The sequence below is a fragment of the Myxocyprinus asiaticus genome, chromosome 48 (assembly GCF_019703515.2).
Source record: "Myxocyprinus asiaticus isolate MX2 ecotype Aquarium Trade chromosome 48, UBuf_Myxa_2, whole genome shotgun sequence".
In the NCBI taxonomy this organism is placed as follows: Eukaryota; Metazoa; Chordata; class Actinopteri; order Cypriniformes; family Catostomidae; genus Myxocyprinus; species Myxocyprinus asiaticus.
In genome coordinates this window covers 3,106,805-3,134,643 of record NC_059391.1, presented here as the reverse complement: position 1 = coordinate 3,134,643, position 27,839 = coordinate 3,106,805, and the positions used below count along the sequence as shown (strand labels likewise).

At 35.0% G+C, this 27,839-nt stretch overlaps 2 protein-coding genes across 4 annotated transcripts in view; one reads left to right on the top strand and one right to left on the bottom strand.

The window, feature by feature from the left end:
- Positions 1-1,773: 1,773 nt before the first annotated feature.
- Positions 1,774-25,341, bottom strand: LOC127437568 (protein LSM14 homolog A-like). The gene is made up of 9 exons (XM_051692570.1): positions 25,107-25,341; positions 23,390-23,553; positions 21,776-21,920; positions 10,972-11,154; positions 7,316-7,495; positions 6,509-6,671; positions 6,300-6,338; positions 5,960-6,197; positions 1,774-3,198 (listed from the first exon to the last, which is right to left on the bottom strand). The coding sequence occupies exons 1-9, from the start codon at positions 25,225-25,227 to the stop codon at positions 3,175-3,177; spliced, it is 1,257 nt and encodes a 418-aa protein (XP_051548530.1). The 5' UTR covers positions 25,228-25,341; the 3' UTR covers positions 1,774-3,174.
- LOC127437567 (NACHT, LRR and PYD domains-containing protein 3-like) overlaps positions 14,888-27,839 on the top strand; it is a 31,541-nt gene continuing 18,589 nt past the window's right edge. For 2 of the 3 annotated variants that reach the window (XM_051692569.1, XM_051692567.1), the window contains exon 1: positions 26,670-26,781. The gene's annotated coding sequence lies outside the window, so the exon portion shown is untranslated. Of the gene's footprint in view, positions 15,280-26,669; positions 26,782-27,839 lie in introns of those variants that run through there. The other variant, XM_051692568.1, reaches the window with a different exon arrangement.

The following is a 27,839-nucleotide window of genomic DNA, read 5'->3' as shown; positions in this document are numbered from 1 at the left end:
GGAACATTAATTCGAAATGTAAATTCTGAAGTGTCATTGTTTCAGTGTACAATGGACATTTTTCTGTGCACAGGAAATCAACATATAGTCCCATTCATTTTAAACAGTTCCATTACTTGTGCTATAAAAACATTTTTAATATCCATGTGCTATTAGACAAATGAGAAGATTCAATCTTGTCAGATTAAAAGGAATATTCCAGTTTCAGTAAAAGCTCAATTTACAGCATTTGTAACAATGTTAATTACCAATATATATATATACACTGATCAGCCACAACATTAAAATCACCTGTCTAATATTGTGTAGGTCCCCCTTGTGCCACCAAAACAGCACCAACCAGAATAACATTCTGAGATGATATTCTTCTCACCACAATTGTACAGAGCGGTTATCTGAGTTACCGTAGACTTCGTCAGTTCAAACCAGTCTGGCCATTCTCTGTTGACCTCTTTCATCAACAAGACATTTCCATCCACAGAACTGCCGCTCACTGGATGTTTCTGGCACCATTCAGAGTAAATTCTAGAGACTGTTGTGCGTGAAAATCCCAGGAGATCAGCAGTTACAGAAATACTCAAACCAGCCCATCTGGCACCAACAATCATGCCATGGTCCAAATCACTGAGATAAAATTTTTTCCCCATTCTGATGGTTGATGTGAACATTAACTGAAGCCCCTGACCCATATCTGCATGATTTTATGCACTGCTGCAACATGATTGGCTGATTAGATAACCGCATGGATGACAGCTGGTGCCAGATGGGCTGGTTTGAGTATTTCTGTAACTGCTGATATCCTGGGATTTTCACAATCTCTAGAATTTACTTGGAATGGTGCCAAAAACAAAAAACATCCAGTGAGCGGCAGTTCTGCGGATGAAAATACCTTGTTGATGAGAGAGGTCAACAGAGAATGGCCAGACTGGTTCGAACTGACAAAGTCTACGGTAACTCAGATAACCGCTCTGTACAATTGTGGTGAGAAGAATATCATCTCTGAATGCTATTCTGAGATGCGGGTTGGCGCTGTTTTGGCGGCACAAGGGGGACCTACACAATATTAGGCAGGTGGTTTTAATATTGTGGATGATCAGTGTATATATAAATAATTTTAACCCATTGGGGGGAAAAAATATATATAACAGAAAGGGCAAAAATCACAGTTACAGTAAGGCATGCAATGGAGGTGAATGGGACATTTAAATACACACGGTTTCTAAAGTAGGCATAAGACAATTTTTATACATGCCAACATGATTTTAGTGTGATAAAATCTGTTCTACAATATTTGCGTGACAAAATTGCTAACAGGTTTATAGCATTATGTTGTCACGTTGTAATGTTGGATATGTTACAAAGATGTGGTTAGCAAGAGAATTTAATACTAAAATCATGTTACCAAGTATAATGTGTATGTCTTGTAGCTATACTTTGGAAACAATGTGTATTTTAGCATTTATGCACTGACTCCATTCACTTCCATTGTAAGTGCCTCACTGTAAACGTGTTTTTTTTTTTTTTTGTTTTTTTTTAATAAACGAGGGACAAGTCCAATTTATTCTTTTTTAACATGCCACAAATGCAGTTGACTGAGCTTAATTAGTATAGAAACCAGAACATTCCTTTAAAATAGCAATTAAACTGCAAAATGTACATCATTGACAGCAACTATTTTCAAGTTAAAAGAGCTTTAAAAGTGCCATATTCAAAAAGATTCAAAATTTAAAGAGCTTTAGCTCTGAAGTATTTGCACTTTAATATGCTATAATATAGAATCAAAGTTTATTTCATTATCAATTCCCCCAATATGCCAAAATACATTTAACAAGATGCATGAATACATATTTGCAGTGATGCTAACAGCCATATCCATAAAATAAAGTAAATGGATAGACAAAGAAAAAAAACAGGCCACTTAAAAAGCATCAAACCTCCAACTTTAGTGACAGGGACAGAAAAAAAAAAAGCATAACATTTATTGCATCCTTGGTTTTTAAACAAACCAGCTTTGCATTCATATTAATCATGGCAAAACTATCCACTAGAGCAGTAGTTCTCAGTTTCAGATCTCATACAAATATCTTAACCTTAATAAAGATTTGCAAACTTTGATGCTAGCTCTTGGCTCAAGTGTAGAGACTAAAACTTGATCTGAACCCACTCGTTCCATTTTCTCATGACACAAGAGTTTATGAAGACTGTTAGCTAAATTTTCATTGACAGCCATATAGAAAAGTGATCAAAACACTCGTGGCAAGAACGTAAATATTGTCAAAGTAACTGCAGCATAGATTGTAGATGCACAGAGTAGCATTTCTTCTGACATTTACACATCATCAAATGTCTGCTACAAAGTACTACATTTAGCAAAGCGATCCATATACTATATAAACCTATCACTGAGGTCACTTTGCATAGACGGTACCATTTCATGTCATTTTAGTCTAAATTGTGTTGTTTAGTCTAACTGTTTTTTTTTGTTTGTTTGTTTTTCTCCAGAGAGAGCATATCCATGTTGTCATTTATTCCAAATTATCTTTGAAATTCTATCAAAACTGACACTTACCTCTTAGCACTTTAATAGCTTAATCTCATCGTAAACTACACACCTCTTACAGGGACTGATAACTTACTTACAAAAAGAGTTAAGGGGGAAAAAAAGGGTAACTACTACTTGCACAGGAATGGTTATAGAATTTAAACTGGGAATTTGAAATCAATTAAATAAAGTAATACGGTGTACAAGAAATCCAGGACTTGCAGACCTATACTGATGCTGAATGTTGACTGTAAGATACTGTATGACCCTCCCCAAAATGCAGCTATCTGTAATCATCGCATAATGTTGTTATATGTATTCAGCGCCTAACAGCTAACATATCAAATACAGGAGTAGGTATGGGATGTCAATACAATAAAACCAAACAAACAAAGAAAACAAAGTCCCTCAGAAATTATTATATATTTCAAACCATCTAGAAATATTTGACTCAAATTTAACAATTCAAAAAAATTACATTGATCCACTCCTTAAGAAATGGAGTAGACATTTGATTTACATCCAGCTTTACAACAGAACCCCAGTGCTGGTGACAGATTTACAACACACATTCTCATCGGAAATGCATTTCCCAAAACGCATATCAGATCTTCTGGATCCTTCCCCCATCACTATGCAGCCACTTTGTTATCCTCCTGAAACAACACAATGAAGACAAAAGTGTGAATGATTGTTTCCAGTTTTAAATTAATATGAAAATCAATAAACCTGCACTACTGGTCAAATGTTTGACACTTGACTGAATTTAAGATTCTTGTGATCTTAAACTTTTGATTTAAAGGCTTAAGCTTAAATGCTTACCATGAGTTTTGTAGACAAATACTCATTGTGCCTATGATTCATTTCTTTTCAAAACGTAAACGATCTTACAGCATGACTATCATGATTGTTCTCCATTCAAAGTGCCTTTCAGAGGGTGATTTATCCCGTTTGGCACGTACAAATAGCAGGAAATGTTCAAGGAACAAAAAGACGTCACTTATTTAAACAGCGTTGAATGAATCTGATCATGAATCTGAATTAAAGTTGTAACCATAAACTCAACATCAATATTTTAAGCGTATTTTAAACTTCACAATTAAGAAAAACAGACTGTTAATATAAAATGTAACAAAAACACCTCTGTTGCATTTCATATATATATTTTATGATTAGTATCATGCTGAACAAACTTCAAAGTGGTTTCAGAATGAAAGCACATGCTTTAGGCGTATGAAGACAAAACTGTCCTTCAACACACTTCTTATTGTGTTCTGTTGACATTTCAATTATTTGTTGCTTTTTCCCTCCACTCAAACATAGACAAAAGAAAGTGAAAGCTGCGTTAGTCATTACAACCAGAGTTCTTATTATTTTGAATTTGTCAATTCAATTTTATTTAGTTTTATTTAAAATGATCCCTATATAAAGAAATAATACTTTATGCTGAGATTCTTTCAGTATCTTTTTCCTCTATCTGCCGAATGATTTGGGAAAATACATACTGTACAAATTAGTAAACACAGTAGTAATTTGCACTCGCTGAGAAGTTATGTCTCACCATTTGACTGCAAATACTACATCCAAAAACACTTGAAAAGCCCACTGATAATATTAGGGCCATGTTGTCACAGACAGGATTTTTCTAGTTAATTTGTGGGAAACCGCACAATGCAGGGCAGTTCTGCATGCTGCTCGTATACCAAAATCCCAGATGCGTCCGTGTGCTTCTTGCAGCAGCTGCCGCAGAAGATAAAAAAAATAAAAAATAATAGTAATTGATATTTGCTTGAGCGGCAGCCGCGTTGGTCTGCAATCAGTCTGAAATCTTTAAATACCAACCAAAGAAAATGTCATTGAGCTCTTCTTTAACCGCAAAAACATGGAGAATAATAAGTTTGAGTCATAAATTTAACAGAATTGTCCTTCAAAAGTGTCAAAGATATAGGCTAAAAAAAGACATGCATAAGTTACCCGGTGGTTTGCAATAAAATAAACATTGAAAATAAAAACGTCATAACCAGCTAAATTCATCTTGTAACATCAAGTTTAGCTTCATACACAAACTCGAATAATACATTTGTCTATAATTAAATTATAAACAAAACAATCACTGCCCAGAATATCCTAATATTTTATTGTGTATGGTTGAATGTTGTGAATGGTGGACAAACGCTGTAAAAGAATGTATTTTAAGCAGCTCGTCAATGCTTTGAAATGAGTTAATCAATAATAAACAGGTGCTGTTTATCTGTTTAGAGTTGCTGTCTGCTTCAGCACTAACGCTTTTCCCCCTGACTAATTAAAAAGTTACACAGTTAATTAATCCAGCTATTATGGACCAGTTTAAGCTGACAACACTGCGTGGACCACAAGAGACTACAGAACCTACATGTGTAGATACATTACGCCTAAAAAGACTTATTATCCAATATTAATACTATTTTTATTTCGATATGCTGTTTTTAGTAAACTGTGAGAGACATGATGTGGGTGACTTGACTCGATGTTCTTGATTTTAACCATGATGGAACCACAATGCGAGCACCATTTTTTTTTTTTTTTTCCATTGCATCACAAATGTCATAGACTCGGCTGGACACAGAAACAAAGCCCGAGTCCCAAAGGCTCGAGTCAATTCAGAGTAAAAATGCAGAGTCCGTGACAAGTCCAAGTCCATTAAAATTGGACTCGTGACACAGACTCCAGACCGAGTCCAAACTAGAGTACCCCAACTCTACTAGCAGCATTTCTTGTCGACAGTGGTGGGTAAATGTGCAAAATTACCCACCATACCCTGGCTGTTACATTAAAAATATTGCGGGGGCGCGACATGTAGTTTACAGCATCCAACAGTTTATAAGCCTTTATACAGCTAAACTATTTATTAAAGCAGTGTCAGATAGACTCTGCAGAATGACTTCTGACAAATACTCTCCACCACACTTCTCAAATAAACTTTTGGATTGTGCATAATAACAGGAACATTGATCACAGAAAAGGATTTTGACATCCGAAAGTGAACACGTGGCGCTTTGATGGCTGTAGCAGCGGTTCATTAAAGGTCTAAACGTAAAGAATTAAAGAGACAAAACTTCTCGGAGAGAAAACCTGTTATGTGGAACTCTGCACAAATACAGCTTCCTATACTTATCTATTAATCATTGTAGCATTAAAATAATGTTTTTTTTATTATTATTATTAAATTAAAAATAGATTTTTCATCAGAGACACTATTTTAAAATAATTTGGCTCAAGAATCATGATTTGTAACAGAACAGATTTTTTCCCCCAGCCCTAATGAGTAATTACATAATTTTATATAATTTAGCGCACTGAATTAATGCATTAAATCAACGGCACTACTTAATCCTCAATAGTCACAGATTAGTAGTCAACAGTAAACTCATTCATTACCCTGTACTCAAAGTCAGAGAACTCTCTTCCTCCTTGACTTCCTCTGAATCCTCCTCTAAACCCGCTTCCACCGGCATAAGATCCAAACGACCCTCGACTGATGAAGCGACCCCGGCCCCCTCTGAAGCCCATACCTCCGCGACCTCTGAAGCCCCCGCGTCCCCGGCCGTGCCGTATCGGGATGCCAAACGTCTCTGCGTTCATCCGCCGCTCCTCCGCCCATGTCTGCCTCCTCTCTCTAATCAACACATTTCATAAAAACATCAGTTATTGTTGATTATATTCCATATTTCTATAGCAACAGTGCAGCCCAGTACAGGAATTTAACTGCAGTACTGACCTGGAGAAACCTGATCCTCCAGACCTCTCAGCCACCTTCCTGTTTGAAATCAATTCAAATGGAAACATCACAAACTTGATACATCATGGGACTGAACGGCAACATTTTACATGGAGGTTTATATAAAATCAAGAAAGGGTGAGTAAATGATGACAGAATTGAATTTGGTGTGAACTATCCCTGTAAGTGTGTGCTGCGTATCATCAGACCTGGTGTCGTCACAGGAGATGTTGTCAAAGAATGATTTGGATTTATCGTAGTAGCATTTTGATCCGAGTGGATCCTCCTCATCAGCGTTTCCTTCACTGTTCTGAGTGTCCACTCCTAAATCACACTTATCCTCACCGTTCAATGCCTTCTCACACTTCTCATCTGCACAGAGAAAAATTTTATGTCATAGTTTGTTTAATAGTAATGGCCGTTCAAACAGAGCACAAACTTCCGTCACAACGAGATGTTAAAACAAAACAATGCATTTCCTATGGACCCCTTCATTTAGTCAAAATTCAACTGCAGAAAATTATTTGTCATTGTTACATAGTTGATTTTAGTTTGTTTTTAACAAAAACTTTAAATACAATTTGATTTACAGAAAAAATATTGACAACCATCGAGTGTTCATGTACGCTAAGAGAAGTTCATGCAAGAACTTGCATTGTTTAGAGCTAAAATAACACTTGTGCCACTGTAAATGAGCTTGACTCATGCACTCATGAATGTGTGGCAGAGAAACACCTTAAATTTTGCTTTGCTTCTCAACAAAACCCATCAACTGCCACTGTTTGGAAAAGATGGACCAGGATATTCATTATAATTTTTCCTTTCGTGTTCTGCATAAGAAACAGCATTAGGTTGAGTAAATTATGACAGTTTTTCATTTGTGGGTGAATTATTCCTAGTCACTGCAGAAGATGAAGTAACAGAGCAGTTTTACAGCATTTATGACTCTTGTTTTAATGTTGTGTGAATGTAAAATAAACATTGCAGTCTGCTGTTAAGAACCGATGCTTCTGTACCTTTCAGTTTGAGTTTGCTCTGGAACTCTTTGTCAATCTCATCTTTGTTGAACTGAGCATTGGCACTCTCAAAATCGAAGTCTTTCTCAAACCTCATGGGTCCTTCTCTCCTGACAGGGAATCGACCTCTACCGCGATGACCTCCGCCACGACCCCGGCGAGCAGCAGGAGGACCAGGAGCTGAGGAGAACACGAGCACAGGAGTAAACCACTATAAATTATCTGCGAGATACATGTGATGCCAGAAAATATAACCTTTTACAAGTCATAAAACACAAAGAGATGGTCTGGCAGAAATTAGTTGAGTTAAAGCAGAAGTGTTGAACAGACATCATTTAATAAAAACAAAAGTGAAAAACTGTAAGCTAATGAAAGTATTGTACAGTAAGCCACAATGTGTGTGAACACAAACACAGTTCACGCAAGCATCATTAAGACTTAAAGTCTCTTCCACACAGTGCAGTGGTGATACTTATTATAGGATGTATGAGCGTAGAAACCTTTTAAATCTGCCATTCTTCCAGAAACCTCAGCTAAAATGCAAGTCATTTTGAAATTAAATTTATAACTGGCAAATGAAGCAATATTATACACACAGCCTATAGAGCGCAACAGTCTGGTTCTAGATGTAAAAATCCCATTTGTTTGTTTTTCTCTATAGGTGAATTGATTTTTAATGATAAACCTTTAACCTCCTGAGACCCGAGTGTGACTGTTGTGTGCATTTTCCATTTTGATTTGCAACTAGTAGCACCTAATAAACATGGAAAAATGGCACAATCACACACAACAGCACACAAGAGCATGCCAATACTGAGTGTGCTCTTCTAGAACCGTCCTCACTCTGTTCCAAATATCTTAGCATCATCAGTTTCCAATAATTGCATTCCAGCTATGCATTTAAATATATAATGACTAATATGAGTAAATGCAGCATATTTCTGTAAAAAAAAAAAATAATAATAATTTAGTTTTCTTTAGGTGAATTTCATGGAAACATGTCAAGGTCACATTTCACCACAAAATTGTAAAATAAACTAAAAGATGAAGCCCGTTTTTAGGCATGTCACATTATGACAATTACACCCCCCACCCACAAACACACACACAGATTGTGTCATTATCGTAATGTAAACGGACGTTTTAATGCTTCGTTTTTATGCAATTATTCTCATTGGTGATTCTCATGCAATTCTTACTGTATACAGTAACTTTTACTATATTACAGTTAAAAAGATAATGACTTTCTTTAACATTTATGTCAACATAAATGAAAGGCAATACAAATACTACCATAACCTGCATATAAAATAAAATTTTAATAATAATTTTTGCATTATAGAAAGGAGACTTGGAGACAATGGTTTAATTATCTTGAAAAAAGTCACAATGCAAACAAATCTTAATGGTTCCAAAAATAGACTTTGTTGTCTTTATTCTAAATATATGAAATGAACTCAGGCTGCTGTTTAGATGCACATGAAATACAGATGAATGCAGCTCTATAATCATGCAGTTTGAGCACCCAACGCCACATCATGACCGCAGCGACGGCTTTACATAGATGTGTTATAACCTGTGAGGCGTTTAGAAGAGTCTCTGTTCCCATCTCTGGACTCACTCAAATCTGGGTCACTTGCTTTCAGTGCATCTGTGCCTGGGAGAGTATATCACTTTAAGACGTTGACAAATTACATTTTACTTAATCGTTTCTGAACAACAAAAGGCTATTCCAGAATGTTGGCAGCATAACATGCAACTAATCTATTAAATCGATAAGAAAAATACTCTAATAATTTTTTTTATTATCAATTAGTCAAACACGTGCATCTTGCATGGAGAAGCTCCATCCGTGACTTCTTTACGGTAGTGAACTTCATTTGGAAAAAGCGGAGACAAGTTGAGACAACAAAGACACAATACAATTTGTCCAAAGCAAAATTGGGTCAGCACCTAGGCCGGCTGCCACGTCTTGTGTGTTGTCAGAGTGCTTGTGCCATTAAATGCACTTGACCTGTTTCTCTCCAGTGCATAACTTCTGAATTTAAAGCCATGCACATATTTTCATTTCGCAAGTCTGTTTGTCTGTTTTTACCACAAGCGAGACTCCATTAAACACTGAATGAGCGTACACACGTCCATGTCAATCAATGTGATCACAACAGAGAAAGGGGGCGCAATCATTTTAATTCAACTATACAGTTTGATCAAATTGAGTTTTAAATAACCATAATTTAATTGAAATACAACATATAATGCACAAAATATAATAAAAACAGTAACCGTATAAGTGTTTAACATTTTCTAACCAGTTTCCAACATTTATAATTGAGTGCTTTAAATTGTCCTGGTGCTCCCACACTGTGGGCAGTTTTTTTTTTTTCTTTCTATATGCTATATACAGTATGTTGCCACATGTTTTGTAAACAATGTATAGCATACAATCATACATGTGTTATATTCTATATGTTAATATTGTATCTTAAATTAAATACAGGAAATACTGCAAAATTCTGCTTTATCATAGTAATTGACATTAATCGAAATCGATTATCAAAATAATCGTTAATTCTAGCACTAAAAAAAGCATCCAATATGACAGATTAGGTGAGAGAAATTTTGAAGTAATCAAACTAATCAACTATCAAAATAATCCTTAGATGTAGTACAAAAAACATTGAATATGGCAGTTGAGGCGAGAGAAATGTCGGAATAATCAATTGATTAATCGATCAAAATAATCGTTAGTTGTAGCACTAAAAACAAATCTTCCAATGAGACAGATTAGGTGAGTTAAATGTTGAAATAATCATATTAATCAATTATCAAATTAATCAGTTGTAGCACAAAAAAAACACAATATAGTGGACAAGGCAAGAGAAATGTCAAAATAATCGACAGAGTAATCGATTATCAACATAATTAGTTGTAGCACACTAAAAAAAAAAAAGCATCCAATGAGGCGGTAAGACAAGAGAAATGTGAAAATATTTGATTTGATTAAAATTATTTTAAAAAGCATCCAAATTAGCAGACGAGAGAAATGTCGAAATAATTCAAAGCTAAATCGATTATCAAAATAATTATTCATTGTAGCACCAAAAAATGCAGGCGAAAGAAATGTTGAAATAATCGATTAAATTATCAAAGTAATTGGTAGATTTAGCACAAAATAATTTGTCAAAATAACAGATTCATAGATTATCAAAAGAAATGGTTAGTTGTAGCACAAAAAAAGAATGAAAAAAGCACCCAATATGCTGGACGAAATTGTTTTATTTCAAGTAGATCTACTTCTTTCCATTTCATTCAAAACCAAAAGTATCCACAAAAATAGAGTTCAATCACCAAAAATAAAAATATCATGCAAGTTTAGCAACACTAACATCAATCTTGTACAAGCGCTATTTGTGTGGCACACAAAGTTATTGCCTATATAGTGTGAAAAATGGATTAGTGTGGATTATGCCTTAGAATGCTGCCTTAGAAGCTAGCTGTCTATGTGGGCAGTATGTGGACACTAGGTTTTGTGACAGAGCCATTGGCAGGATTTCAAAGCTTAATGAGCTGCCTACCTAGACAGTATCTTTGGGCATTGTAGGCATGTAATCTAAACTACAATAGCCCTGTTCTCTGTGGTCTATAATGTAACTCACCTCTCCTCTGCTCAAACAGGTCCATAGGTTGCTGGGTGCTGGTTGATGCCGGGCGAGTGAACACAGGACTCTTGTGGGTCACTGCTGCAGGTGCAGTGGTGGTGGCTGCTGCAGGGGCTGATGGGTTGATAGGCTCCGCTGGAGGGGTCTTTCTCAGTGAGTCCAGAGCTGGACTGGTGTGACCTGCACGAGAGGAATCTTGAATGATTTACAGATACAAGATAACCAGTGACAATGTACAGTGAAGGGTTAAGAACCGCAGGCACCCAAAAGTGAGGAAATTAGTGCTGGCAAGAAAAGCAAACCTGATGTTTAAGGGATAGTTCACCCAAAAATGAAAATTCTCTTATGGTTTACTTGATTTACATCCCAGATATTCATTACTTTCTTCTGCACAACACAAATTAAGATTTTAAAAAAATATATTTCAGCTCTGTAGGTCCATACAATGCAAGTGAATGGGTGCCAAAATTTTGTAGCTCCAAAATCCACATAAAGGGAAAGTAATCCATAAGACTCCAGTGGTTAAATCCATGTGTTCAGACACAATACAGTATGATAGGTGTGGGTGAGAAACAGTTCAAGTCATTTTTATTTTTTTCATAAATTCTCTTCTCTGCCCAGTAGGGGGTGATATGAATTGAGACTGTATCATCAAAAATAGAAGAAGAATGGGAAAGTGAAAATGAAGTGAAGGTTGACTGAGCAGGGAGGAGAATTTATAGCATTGGTACTCAATAGGAGGACTCCGGACCGAGATCTAAATCTTTGTGCTAGTTATCCGACACCTGGCTAAGCGATTGTGTAGGCATACGCGCATGCAGCGGGAATAATGCGAGCTCAGAGCTAGAGAGAATATCTCTCTAGAATGGGAATAAAGCGCGTCCAGCAATACGCGCCTATTCCCATGCTGAACGTCGCTAGGTTGAGACTTTTTGCCCCCCTTAGCGAGCAAAAGTGCCATCTTGTGACTAGTGACAATTTTAGCAACTTTTGTAGTATGCATTAGCGACATTCTTCCACATCTGGCGACACAAAAAACATCAGCTCTATCATGAATGATGTCTCATTTCTCTCGGTTTTCTAGCACCCCCTTGTGTTTCAAGTAATATGACTGACCTGCATGCCATCAGGAGTTGGATTTGTGCATACGGATGTTCTATAAATCGAATGACTAGCGAGCTTTTACGTTGTTGGTATTTGTTGCGACAATCTCAACCTCAACTCACGTGCATGCTCTCCGTTTAGAAAAGTCAGCCTACAGCGATAGAGGAGCATTGAGAAATTATCTAGCAGGGCAAGAGAGAATGGAAAGGATATGAACCCCTGATCTATAATACAGTGTAGAGATAAGTGAAATGAACAGATGAGGTGTCACTGTCAAAAAGTCATTGTGACACAGTAACACTGGCACAAGTAATAAACACTGATGGTTCAGTATCACACAACAGATGTAAAAATAAAAAAAGATATTACATATCTCCAAAACAGCTCCACGTGAGGCATTATAAGTCATATAGATCCATGTTTAAAAATACATAATAAAACACTACACTACCAACACTACACCGCTGCCTACCCCTGGTTGCTGTTGTTAGGATCATTTTGGACTTTGTCACTGTTCAAATTACAAAACAAATAAATAAACAGAAATCCCCCACTGTCTGAATGTTTGAAAAGTTCAATTAGTGATAGCTAAATGATTAGTTGTTAAATACTAATTGTTAAATCATTAATTCAATAAAAAATAAATAAATAAATAAATATGGTTCTACACCTTTAAAGAATTGCCGTAGCTCTTTACACCAATTTATTTACATATGCAAATTTGACGTCTTGCGTAATAAATGACGTCATCATGCGATTTAGCTACTTTTAGCGACATTTCAGCGAGCCTTTGGCGACTTCCCATGAGAAATAGTTGGCAACACTACCCGCTATAGAGGCGCCGCATAAAGCCTGAAATGTACGTAGTTGAAGGTGCGGTCATTTTAACAACAGTAGCGTTGACACCGCTACTGATACTGGCAACTTTCGCTTTAACACACTGCAGAAAACAAAAATGAAGCAAAGTGAAACTATCTTCATCTGTCTGATGTGTGATTCAGACAGTTCAGCTAAGCCAGGTTTGTGTCAGGACAAGTTAACTTTAGACTATAACGTTTTTTTCGGTCTAAATTTAGCTTCATTAATCAGCATGTTAGCCTTTTTAAAATAATAATAATAATTAAAAAAAAGCTGATTTTTGTTCTAATTTTGTGAAAAGTAATGCTGTCATCATGGCATGGGTGGCAAGGAAAGCCTATTTATACTTGTAAGCAAACAGTATTTTTATGCTTCACTGTTGTGTAAATTGTTTGTAGATTCTTACTTTAAGGAAAATATATACAAATGGTCTATTCAGACTTTCACATTTTCTCTCAGGGGATACCCTTGAACCCCCATACAGTAATTCTTATAAGTCAAAAGGCCTCCTTTGCTATGTCCCATATATATATATATATATATATATATATATATATATATATATATATATATATATATATATATATATATATATATATATATATATATATATATACATACATATATACACATACATATATACACACACATACACACACACACACACACACATATATATACACACACACTCTCTCTCTCATTTTGAAACACTTGACTGAAATGTTTCTCATGATCTTAATCTTTTGATCCGAAGGTGTATGCTTAAATATTTGAAATTAGTTTTGTAGACAAAAATATAATTAATTTATTTCATTACTATTATTCTAAAATGTGAAAAAAATAATAAAGAATTAATAAAGAAGTAAGTGCTTCAAAACTTTTGACCGGTAGTGTATATATTGAATGTAAAAATATTTAAACAAAAACTGGACTGCTGTCATTCAGCTTCAAAACGAACTGTTGATCTTATTCTGAGAGGTTTGAAGAGACTTTAGTTTAGGATTTTTTTTTTTTTTTTTTTTTTTTACAAAGTAAAAAGTTATGTGGCAAGTTATCAAAAATATATACTATATAATTTCATAGCCATATAACACTATGTAAGCTACATATTATTTTCCGGACCTTTGCTGGGAAGGAAATGTTGAGACCGGACCTCTTGGAACTTTAATTGAATATCCCTGATTTATAGTAAAAAGGATTTAAATACTGATCTTTTTCCTCACCCACACCTATCAGATCACTTCAGAAAATATGGATTTAACTACTGGAGTTGTCTGGAGTACTTTTATTTTGTCCCTATGTGGATTTTGGAGCTTAAAAGTTCTGGTCAGCATTCACTTGCATTGTATGGACCTACAGAGCTGAGATATTCTTCTAAACATCTTAATTTGTGTTCAGCAGAAGAAAGAAAGTCATACACATCTGGGATGGCATGAGGGTGAGAAAATGAGGATTTTCATTTTTGGGTGAACTATCCCTTTAATGAACTCATTTAGGGTTAAATAATTACAGTTACAGATCCTCAAACACAGTATGAACGTGCAGAGATTTATCACAACAATTAAGTCACAGATACGCAACTATAAAAACTACTCAGAGAAATCGTACATTTCTCCTAGAATTTTAGCAGACAGAGCAGCCTTGTACACACTGCAGCTAAATACGGTTGTCGCTCCTCTTCTGTGTGCTTGTTACTAATCTGTACATACGGAGTCATTTACGAGTGACAACAACATTCTACAACCCAAGTCACTCCCAAAAAATTCAGGTAGTAAAAACCTAATTCACATTAAATAGTCATTTATACTTCTTTATCGAACCTTTGCGTAGGATATATATAGTTATGCCAGTTACAGCTTAGCCTATTCCGTAGTCTGACATGCACCTCTCCTATAACGTTAAAACGCGCCACGTCTTCACAGCCCACAACAGCTGTTATAGATCTCTGGAATTCAATTGTTAACCAGAGACTGCTCTCAAGGATGACAAAGATATCTGAGGTAGCAACGTATTTTCTTCAAGATTATTTTAAGATCTATGCATCATAACACTTTTGGGCTCATTTTAATCAGGAGCACCTGCTGATTTTAATCAATTTAAGTTTCATGAAGTTACAAGCAAAAACATGACAAAAGCCACATCTATTTTCACCTTCTAAACTCTGTGCTTTCATGCCTTTTACTCAATATATATTTGGCCTGCGAGTGAAACAATATGCTTGTGTAAGTCTACTTGAGACATTTCCGGTCTCTACCATGATGTTTTGTATGATTTGTTCCGATGATGTTTTAAGCGCATTTTTGACAGTGTGGTTTACTGCAGTGGTTTTCCAGGTCTTAAACAGTAAGTCCCCCCTGCTTTTGTTTATTTATGAAATGTATAAATAATTCTGAAATAAGGATATATTCTCTCAGTACACTTTAGTAAACAGGGTGTGTACTCAGAACGACACAGACACAGCAACGCAGAACAATAAAAGCAAACCACCACGTAGAGACTATGCCGTAGGTTCGACGCAGAAGTGTAAACCGGCCTTTAAGCAAGAGCCATTGTAAACAAGCTTCTCTCAGGCACCCAGGAATACTTCTCAGCTGAAGATTTTCCATAACATAAATATATATATTTGTTTCTCACACCAGGACCTATGGTATGCCTTTATAAGACTTTGAATATGATGCGCAAGACACACTGACTACTTCTGACACTTTTTGGCCCTTTTAAGCTTTAAAGTAAGCCACTATCAACTGCTACTGTCTGAAAATAAGCAAATTGCAATATTTAAAAATATATATATATATCCTTCTGTTTTACGAAGAGAGAAAGTCCAACTGTTTGGAATGACATGAGGGCGAGTAATTAAAAACAAAACCTTAATTTTCGGACCTTGTAAAGCCTGATATATGAAAGAATTGTCAGAAAATACAAATTTTTTGACATTAGACTGTTTTAGTACCACTAGACAAACTATTAAAAAAAAAAAAAAAAATTGCATGTTTATCCATCATATTTGATAAAGTTCATTATCCTCCTGAAGGCCAGCAATTTGTTATTGTGTAGGACATTTTTAATTTAAGTTTTTCTTAGCCAATACATGCTACAGTGGTAAATCTTGGGGTATTATCAGAGGACTCCCTGGGCTTTTCAGAGAGACCAAATGTTTGAGAGTTTGGCCAGGACAACTTCCTCTCCTTGGTCTATAAATATGGATTGAAATGTATCACAGTTTAATTCAGCACATCAAATACAATGATTTTTTATTTTTTTTCAATAAACAAATATTATCATCTGTATTTTATGCACCAAACACTATACTGACATTTAAAAAAGGGAAATTGTAACACTTTTTTCGCTCGGTCTCAGGAACCTATGGTAAAATGACATCATAATAGCTTGTAATGTAAAATAATGAGATCTTTATAATGACAGAGCAGGCTGTGTATATGAAAATACACAGAAATATTAGTTCACTTTTACTTTATTAAAATAAGCTGTAATTTCTCCCAACAGTCACTTTTCACTCAAGTCTGTCGCCATTTTAAATAGATTGATATAAACATTGAAACCACTTTTCTCACAAATAACCACTAGATGGTGCTATAAATATTTGAAACTTGCATAACATATGTTTTTTGGCTTTTCAGCTTGAACAGAGTGAAACAGGAGCCATCAAACTTTGTGTATTATAATTGATACACACAGCGTTACAGGGTTAATGCAGTTCACTCATTTGTTAATTGTCTCTCTGTACTGTAGTTACTACAAACCTTTTAGCTAATGTTACTTTGGTCAAAAATAACTAAATGAAATGGCAAATGAAATGGGTTAAAATGTTGACACCCATGTTTCTTGTTGTGAGCCCCGAGATGGCAAAACTTCTCATGGTCTTATGTTTCTCACGTTCAACTACTGCGAGTTCGGGAGTGACTCCAGAGTTCTGTACACAAACACAATGATGATTTAGGGGATTCATGGTTGAAATGTGGTGGTCTCTCCAAAGCCTTTGCAGGGTATCACAAGCCCTTTTGACAAAATCAAGTGCAGGATAGGAATGATAAATTATCTAAAAAGCAATTATCACTAGTTATAATTCTGATTCTTGAAAACATTAATAAGGTTTGCACCAGTAAATCCAAGTTAATTCTTGAAATCAAAAAAGGGAATTTCCACCAGTAAAAACAATTATTAACCCTAACCAATTCATACAAGTTGAATTCACAATAATCTGTCATTTACTGTTCAAAATGTAAAACAGAAATCTATAAAGTCTGCACAAAACAAAATGGACCACATTTATTTTTATTAATGCACTGGTTACTGGTCTTATTGTGAACGATTCATCCATGCATTTTTTGCCATTTTATACATTTTTTTTTACTTCATAATCTTTAATCAAAATGTCACAACTTGCTCTTCTGGTGATATGACTGACGTATGCAAGTGGTAATCAGTTTTAACAGTCAATCATATAAACAAACCTGATTTCAGAGCAGCTAATGCAGAAATGAAGAGTTGTTTCTTCTGCTGTTTCCTTAACACAACCCTGTTCCCTACCCCAAACTACTTTGGTTACGGGCCCGCTGGCTTGAATTCACATTTTAAAGAAGGAAAAACGTCGAATTCATGGTTGTGTTTGAGGTATTTAATGCATAAATGCTTCCAAGGGGGGATCACTTCGGAGTGGAGAAAGTGGCTGGAGTTTATTCATGTTTAACGCAGGCATCTCTTGGAGGTATCTTGAAATGTACAGCACGAGTAAGTGTTCTTTTTTCCCTTTAAATTTAGTGCATTGTAATTCAAAACGTTACAGTATTGCGATCTTTTACTTACTCGTTTCTCAATGGCTACAGCCTCGTAAGCAAAAACCGCAATGTGCTGTGTGTATTTATGGGCTGGTCATATATTAATGTTGTTGGTTAGTTCATTAGTGTGTTGAGACCGCTGCTCAGTCCCTGGTAACGTCTCTGGCACGAGCAGCACGGTGGAAGGCATGTGTGTTTGTCGACTGCAAACTCTCATTCAGAACTGCCTCTTTCTTTCTGGTATGCAACGCCCACTTTTCACAATCCAATCAACAACAGATGGATAAACTCAAGTCCCCACCCCACATTTATTTCTTGTTCGATAAGCCTTTTCACTTGTCACAATAAAGTAGTAAAGTTGGTCGCAACTTCTGTTTCATGCCGACTTTAATGTCTTACAAGCTGAAATTCTAGTTTCACATATCAGCTATGTATTACTGACTAGTAAAAATCACTTTTTTTTACGCGTTAATTTGTTTCTTAATCGCGATTAAGGCATGTACCAATTTGACAGATTCTAACATTTTATTCAGCTTTGTGTGAGATCTGAACACTCGTTAGAGGGCAGACCCTTGCGATGTGTCCAGCAGGGACATTACACTAGGTTACACACTACAAACAAACACACAACTGTGAGTCTGTGCTGGAGAAAGGACCTCTTATAAAACAAATGCTGATGGAACTTGTGACAAAAGTGAAGTTCTTTGTGTCTTTTGTAAGTCAGCATTTTACCACATAAGCATGTCAATTCTTACAAGCATGCACAGCTTGTTCTCCCGTGGAGGGTCTGTTGATGCTCCGCTCATTTTTAACAATTTCAACATTGTACCCCTTGCCGCAGAACTTCTGAAGCATCAGCAAATGATTACCAGACAATTCGGATGAATTTGATTTCCATCCTTTTAGCCAGCGCTAAAAGCAAAACAAGACGCGCTTTTCATGTGGAGTTCAACGCGGCGCTTGCTGCCCTGAAACAACTCATGTGCATTCCTTATCCAAAGTGACGAGAAATATTGTGGAGGATGAGGGTTTGAGAGATTTAATGTGCATTGCAATGAATAACAGTTTATCAATCAGTCAACATCTCACTTAGACTTTCGTAAATGTAATTATTTAAATTATAATACAATAAATTGTTTAATGTTACTATAGTTGGTGCTATTTTAGTGAATTTCTGTCTTTGTACGGAGTTTGGAAAATGTTAATAAAGCATTATTGTTAAATATTGTTTTGTTCTATTGTGTTGTTCTTTCCAAAGAAGGAAATAAATGCAATTTTGACAGGAAATAAGTATAAAGAGTCAAATTTCAGCACTTAAAATCTTAAATTAATTGTGATTAACTATGAAAAATCATGAGATTAATTGCGATTAAAATTTTAATCTGCTAGCAGCTCATTTTTTATATCAAATAGTAAATGCTAATTTTCATTTTCTGTAACTTGGTTCACACTGGTGGTTATGTTCCTTTCTGATATCTGTAATGTAACTGTACCTAGTAAAAACACGTTTTACAATATCTTTAATTACTCTTCATTTGAATGATTTCTGAAATCTATTTTAGTAGTAAGAAATTATATATAGCAATCTTTGATTGCATTCTGACAAGAGTAAATGACAGAACTGTGAAATTCTACGTTAAAATGCAGTTACAGATCCCAAAAATTTCAGCTTTTACTAGTTAAATTTCCATTTTTTTATATATATATATATATATATATATATATATATATATATATATATATAAAAAATGGGTATTTCCACGGGTATTCACGTCATTTATTTTATTTTTTAAGAATTAACATTTTTAATAGTGCTAACCAAATTACAGATAAAATTACTAGCAAAAATCACTAGTAGTAACTGCTGATAAAGAAATAACATTTTAACTATGAAAATGTAATTATAAACATCTTTAATTTATATCCTGTACTTAAATATCTAAAGGGCTTGCGATATGCAGCGTGTACGTGGTAAGTTAAGAGAATTCAGAAATCCATTAGACCCCTTCATTCTTCCTAAACATGCAAGTGCCTTAACTGTGTCTACACTATAAGGGAGAAGTGAAACTGTTACATTGAAACTTTCATGAGACCCGCAGACAAGAGATCACCCAACATTTACTGTTACAGACTTGCTGATTTCTAAACACAGGGCTTTTTTATTTGACAGATCAGAATTATTTTATTTGGACAATTCATGTGCGATAAAGCCAAATCATGGTTTGTTACTGGTCACCAGTTGTTACCTTCCGCTGTGAATGTACTCGGAGTGTGATTGGTGAAAGCAGAGCCAATAGCACTGCTGAGAGACAGTGCTACAGAGTCACTACCAAATGAGCCCAAAGCACCTCCTGTGAGGAGAGGAAGAGCAGCACAAGCGTCAGAGGTGCCACAGCAACATACAAGAATATGGGCTGATGTATCCAGTTCTATCTGGCATACTCACATTTAGGGACAATTATAAAGTCCTACAAAGTTGGTTAAAGGTTTCTGAAGTGAAAGCTGTGCAGTTTCAGCTAGAATTGAACTAATGAAAAGAAATTGTTGATATAGTCTGTGTTCTAAACATTCAGCGTGAGAATAAACTCAGAGCCCTTTTCCACCAAAAATGCGATGGTTATCGTGCCGAGCCTGTGCTCCGCTAGTTCACGGAGCCTATTTTAAACCGACCATGCTTTTCCACTGCCCTGAGAGACGAACGGGTTACTGTCTACATGGTAGTTTCACGGGACTACCTCAAACATAAACAAACATGGCACATCACAGTGTATTTGTTTACAGCTTTTACTCTTGCATTTGAGGATATATTTAAACATACGGATTAATGCAATCCATCGTTATTACATTGCTCAACAAGACTGTCAGAGATGACATCTATGCTAAAGATGACAGGTAATGTAATTACATTATACTGTATGAACTATGGCTTAACTTGCAAAGTTCTGTAAACTATTACAGTGGAATCATTATTAACATTGGTGTAGCAGATGGTTGTATTTGGATTTTTGCCATAGCATATAATATTATTGATTGAGAATCTCATCGTTTTACTTAACAGATAGCCACGATCTTCCAAACTTAGTGAGTAGCTGGTCAAAAATCCCCTTACAGAACAGAACAAAATGCACAAAATAAGATGACAACAGTGTAAGAAAAGCTAACAAAGTTGGCAAATGTAACAACTTACTGAGAACAGCTGCAGAGGACACCGGCGATTCGCTGTTTATCTCAAGCATGACAGGCTGAATTCAATGTTCCAGTTAGTTAGCAGGCTGGTCGGTGTCCAAGTCCAAAACATTGTTGCTTTGTCCAGTCGCTTTAGCATATGTCCTTCTTATGGTCCCTGTACTCCCTTAAGTGTTTTTCAATTTGTTTGTGGTTTGGTCAATTGTCCGATTGAAGGCAGCGTGCATCATTTCGTGCAGTATCTTCATTCTCGTAGAGTATTTCTTTCCTTTATGATCACTCTAGTTTATCTCGGATCTTCATAAATACCATATCGCAAGTAGAGCACTCGCTTCATTGTGTTACCTGAACGTTTTTGATGTCTGATAATTTTGTGTTTTTTTTTTTTTTTTTTATTGTTGTTATAGAGCAAAGTACTCCATGCTGCAGAGAGTAGTTATTGTTGTTTGGGAAAACTTTACCATGGTGACAAAACATTATCCCGCCCTCCGTCCCCTGACGTAATTGGTTCCTGTGTAGAGACCAGCGAGCTTTTGGGGCCGGTGTCAAACCAGGTTTTCGGCCCCGGAATGGCCTTTTCTGTGGAGGAAATGCGTGGAACTGTCTGAGAATTCGCACCGGCCCAGGAACCCGCACCTGAACCATGTCGGTGGAAAAGGGCTATCATTGATCACTTAAAGAGATCCCAAGAGCTTGCCTCAGCGACTTAATGATGAAAACCAAGCTCTGACTCCCACTGACTGACCAGCAACTAAGTAAATTAATCTTGTGACAGAAAATTGAAGGAAAAAAATGGCGAGTGAGACGCCGGCTTTAGCCAAGATTGAAAAGCTCATTTCTGAAGGGGCACTTACCCAGTCCAACAGCCCCAAACTCTGGCATGAGCAGTGGGCTGGTGTTGAACTGGCTGTAGGGGGCGACTGGTGGATGGCTGAAGAGCCCGTAGGAGTTCCCTGACTGGAAGGCTGATGGGGGAGCAGCGGAAGATCCCATTGAAGCCTGACAGAGGAAATTATCATAAGACACTTAATTATTTATGTTCCAATGACATGCTAAAACCAAAATGTGAGAACTATGTACTATGAGGCTCAACACGTCAATTTTCAAGAAACATTCTTGCTAGTTCAGTCATTAAACAACCACTGTCTCAAATCATAACGAGCTGCCTACCTTGATAACATTTGTGGGGATCATGGGCATGTGGGTCATTTGACAAATAAGGTTGTCCGAGGTGATACATTTTTTAAAATTTATTTATTTAGTTTAAAACACATGTCAAGTTCACTGAAATGTAATCTTTGTGTTGTTTTAATATTTTAAAAAAAAAATACGTTTATACCTTTTTCCACAAAAAATAAAATAAAATATTGAATCACTTTAAAAGTGTCAAGTGGTGTAACCATCAAGTAAAAGGTATTAAAATACTTTCCTTGCACCTTGAATACATGCAAGTACATAAAAGTTTAACAGATACTTTTTCTTTTTCTACAAATATCAAGAAGTTTTCTTAGGGTTACCTCATTTTTCATAATACCATAATATCCATATAGAAAATATTGAGCATATAAAGGAGTACCTTCTTTTTTGTGTTTTTTTTCTTCTTCTTTAGTCACATTACATGTTGGTTACACCACCTGATTTTAATTTGTTGGACACAAGTCTTTTAAAAATTAATATTTTAAACTGAATTATTTCACTGCTTATTTTTTAAAAACAATAATAAAAGATTATTCCAAAGCACTTAAGCCAACCTCTCTTTTTTCAAGAATTTCAGCTTTCATTTTTCTTTTCTTTTTTACGGTCTCTGAACAGTTACAACACTTCGACATTTAAAGGTGTACTCAGTCATTTTTTTCCTCATTAAAAAAGCTTCTAAAGACATGATTTGTAATTTTGCAATATATGTAGGAAATCATGACCACTCACATTAAAATGAAGACTCCAGTCATATCAGTAACCTTATAAAAACTGTTTTATTCTACATGGTGAGGGTCCGCACATGGCCATTTTAGAATCACATGACCAGCTGAATACTACTTGCTTAATCTCAGTAACCGTCTTGTTATTTGACAAGTTAACTCTTGGATTAAATTAATCATGGCTGACTGTGAATACTAAATTTCTACAATGGCATCTGAAACTGAAATCTACTGATTTTAAAATGAGCCGCTAGTTGTCACTGTAAGTCCAAGATGACACAGACAAGATACTGAGTGCACCTTTAAATTTAAGCCCCAGTAGAAATATAAAAATGATTCTGAACTCAGAAATTGAAATCATATTCATCATAGAGGTGTATTCAAGTAATTCATTTATGTGAATTGCATTTTTAATATATTTGATTAATTTAATAGATTAAGAAAAAAAAAAAAAGAGCATCACATCGTTAACACTTGTTTGAATGTTTGATGATGCCAAAAATGCAGTTTAGGTTGGTGTTTGCAACAAACTGTTGTTTTTGTCAATACCTGAACAATGGCGGGGTCCTGAGGCAGGGAGCACGTTGGTTTGGGGGGTTCACACACGGTCAGGTCTTTGATGTCACTTCCCCTGAATATAATGTACTCAAACGTTTCATTCCTGGGTGCGATGGGCCGGTCCGTCGGGCGGTCCTCAGTGCCAAAAGAGCGCACTACAACCACAATTCAAATAACAAATCATAGGCCCCAAAATTAACATTCATTCAACATGAACTGATTTGTAACTACTTAACTGCCTTTCAGAGAGATTTTACTAAATATTAAATATTTGTAACAATATTAATCACCTTCTTTGAGCAATTAAAACTTCAGAATTTCCTTGATCTAGTATCTGTACCTGAACAATCACTGCCAAATTATTAATGCAAATCTGGCTTCAAATTTAAATCATCATTAAAGAAATATTCTGGATTCATACAAGTTAAGTTCAATCAACAGCATTTGTGGCATAATGTTGATAAAAAAATAATAACTTTGACTTGTCCCTACTTAAAAAAAAAAAATTTAAAAAAAGATTTTTTTTTATTTTTTTTTAACCTGGGTTACAGTGAGGCACTTGGAAGTGAATGAGGTCAATCCGTAAATAATAAAATACTCGTTTTAAAAGTATAACCAAGACGTAAACAATATGCATGATAAAATGATTAAATCATGATTAAATTGTGATAAATTCGCTTACAAAAATTTTCTGTGTAAAGTTATATCCAACTTCTTTTCCATGACGACATAACGTTGTAAACCTTAAAATGACTGCTAAATTTACCAACACTTAAGAAAAATTACAGCTCTAATAACTAATTCACCTGAGTTAACAAGAATTTAAGTCAATGCTTTTATAAAATTATAATCTTCACATTTCTGCCTTTAAAACCCCAAAATTTGCCACATTCACTTCCATTTTAAGTGAATCACTGTGCTAATCAACATAACGCAACAAATAATGTTGATTGAGCTCAACTTGTGTTGAAACAGGAATATCCCTTTGTAGTAGTTAATAAATCCCTTTGTATTAAAGAGATACTAAATCTCAGCTGCTGTGAGCCAAAAGCAGCTGTGAACTCAAGCTTTTAAATATGAGCACTGATTACTTTTACAGTCCTTTACAGTTAGTCACTTAAGTTAGTGTGACTACAATAAAACTGGTAACTTAGTATTAGCCTTTAATGTCATCAAAACAAATAAAACAAAGAAACACCGTTAGAATGTTGTCCCATGCTCATTTATTATTATTATATGTCATTATGCTATATTAAAATAGAAGTTACTGCAGTGCAGAAAATATGTGTGCAAAAAATAGTTAACATCATGGTAAACGTGCGTAAAGGAAAATTCATGACAGATTCTAACTAACTGCAGATCAAACTTTATATCTATTTATTGATATGGGAATGATTTCGTAAAATACAATAAATCACTGACACATTAACTGGATATAGCGGCTGGAAAAAGTGATAGAAAGTTTCACAATAAACACATTAACATAAAACAATATGTAAAACATCAATCTGGTGCGTTTGCCATGCCACGCGCATCAGATGCCCTAAACTGCAGCACGCGCCCCCGCTGCTGTCTATGTAGGCAACTGACTAGAATTTGCGTTACAGCCGCAGCTCTAAACAACTAATAGGTATATAAAACACAGCCTAAAGTGTTTAAATAGTATGTTTATGCAATGAACATGTGTTTAAAGTGTGTGTTGTCAGACCTTTTGCGAGCGCGACGGTGGAGTTGTCTGTGTCGATGGTGTACAATATTCCCTCATAGCGGATCTCAGCTTTACTGATCAAACTGATCTTACTGCCGATATACGGCGTGCCGCCGCTCATCCTCACACACTAATACACAGCGATGCACAGAGAGTTTGAGTAAAGATATGTCTGCAGCTCACAGAGTAAACAAACAGCTGTCTGCTAGTGTAACATGGCCGCCTGCATTTACAGGCCATTGGGCGGAAGTGGCGCTACTCTGTGCTAAAAGTCCTGATACTGAAGTGCACATGGAATTAAAATGATATATAAAATAGATTTAAAACGTTAAGATGTCTTACTATGTATGGGAAATGCATATCAGGAAATCACAAATACCACCTTAAATGTGTTAATTATTTTAACCAAAAACGACCTTCATGTGCACTGTAATTATCATACAACTTGATTACTATGGAATTTTACTCATCAACTCAAAGACTATAAAACTTAAAGGGTTTTAAAAGCCACATAACTATACTACATGTTTTATTTAGATTGTATCATAATATTATTACCATTTGTATCACTGTTTTATGTTCATTCTCTTTCCACATACGCTTTATTGGTTCTAACAACATGGATGCTAACATCCTTTTCCGCGGTCGAGATCAGTCAGTAAAAGTTGCCGAGCTGGTGCAAACCAGCCTACATCTGTACGACTGTTTACATGGAGACATTTCCCAAAATTGTAAAATTATATAAATTATATGTTTTTTCTGATATGTGATGAGTGATCACACTAACTTTAATGTGAAGTCAATGGTCGGAAAGAGCATATTATAGTATCTTGTTTTATTACATTAATAACTATACTATTAAACTATTTATTGTAAATTTAATGCCGATTATGCTTTCATAATGCAAGCTGTTGTCATCCAAACTAGCCATTAGCCAAGTTTTATTGATTTCATTTAGTTAAAGATTACTCAATTCAGTTTGATTTGTTATTCCATTGAAATGCATACATCTTAAAAATACACACACACACACACACACACACACACACACACACACACAAACATTATCAATAAATCAGAATAATGAATTATGTTTCCACATAAATTAAATCCAAACATATATGACTTAAGTAGAAACAGATTTTTTGCTGAATGTCCAGAGTGCTACTTTCTAAACAATGGAAGTAACTGTGGACGGGTGCTGTCAAGCTTCAAAAGGATAAACACACACACACACACACACACACACACACACACACACACACACACACACACACACACACACACACACACACACACACACAAAGTGTTTAAAAGAACTGCTTTTGACACTAATGCACAATTCTCACTAGATTAGAAGTTCCTGGTGCAAACACACTTGGTTTATGTTAATCTACCTTTTGTAGAACAGTGCTTAGTCCCTCTAACTGGAGTGTTTTTATTCTATTACAGTGCTTCCAGATTTTACTGGCATGATTAATTGTGGACTGTAGCTTTAAGACCTGCTCTAGTTGATTTACAGTAAATGTAGTCAAACTGCATTCCATCAGTTATACAACAACAGGAAAGTGACAAAGTAATAATCACCTACAGTTGAAATACAAAGAAATGCTAGCCTACATATTGCTAAAATATTTTTATTTTCATAAGTAATTAAAATCCATCTTGTGGAGAGGTGAGTAATATAATATGATTTACATTTTCTATATGGAATATTTATATATTTATGTAATTCATGTAACTTCAAGTTCAAAATCAGTTTGAATCTTGCAAGCCAGTGTTCCCTGACTATCGTCAATGTGGATTATGTGTATGTGCATATATATATATATATATATATATATATATATATATACCAAAGTTATCAGACATGATAATTCAGTAGTAAATAGATTTAATACATAATTAAATTATTTATGTTTAATGTATGTATGTTTAATATATGCGTTTACTTCAAAGTGATGTCGTGAACTAAGATTCCATTTGATATCATTAGTTAATGCATTAGGTATCATAAAGTAACAATGAACAATACATTTTTAACTGAGTTTATTAATCTTTTTTAATCATAGTTAATAAAAATACAATTTTAAATTCTTAGTTCATGTTAGTTCAAAGTACATTAACTGACGTTAACATATACATCTTTTGATAAAAAAACATTTTTATTAGTATATGTTGAATGAACATTAAGTAATAAATGCTGTAAAATGATTGTTCTTTATTAGTTCATGTTAACTAATATAGGTAACTTATGTTGACAAATGAAACCTTATTATAACGTGTTACCAAAAAAGCCTTTAAAATAAACTAAAATAACTTTAAAGTTATTGAAAATTACTTGAAATCCACAATTTTAATGTTATTTAAATTACTTTAATTAGCTAAAACCATTATTAGTTTGGTATTTTGTCCACCCTGTTATGCATTTCATTCATAGTTTAATGATGTCAACAAGTATGAAGAATACTTTTATTGTAAATTAATTTGTAAAGCCAAGTTAAATATGTGTCAGGTTCTACTCAAGTGCATTTTATCCTAAACATTAAAACCAGTAACAACAGTAATACAATGAAATTAAAGAAATATGCAAATATGTAAATGAATGTAATAATAAACAATGTAACCATTTATTCACCTTTTTAATCACTAATATAAGTTATCACAAATAGAGTATCAAAATAATAGGGGAGAAACTATGTCTTAGAAATGCAGTTTTCGAAAACTTTAAAT

Coding starts and splice junctions, on each gene's coding strand:
- LOC127437568 (XM_051692570.1), bottom strand. CDS start 25,227: ATGAGCGGCGGCACGCCGTATATCGGCAGTAAGATCAGTTTGATCAGT. Junction 7,496..10,971: donor CCTGTTTGAGCAGAGGAGAG/GTGAGTTACATT, acceptor TGTTCTCCTCAG/CTCCTGGTCCTCCTGCTGCT. Junction 6,339..6,508: donor ATCTCCTGTGACGACACCAG/GTCTGATGATAC, acceptor GATTTCAAACAG/GAAGGTGGCTGAGAGGTCTG.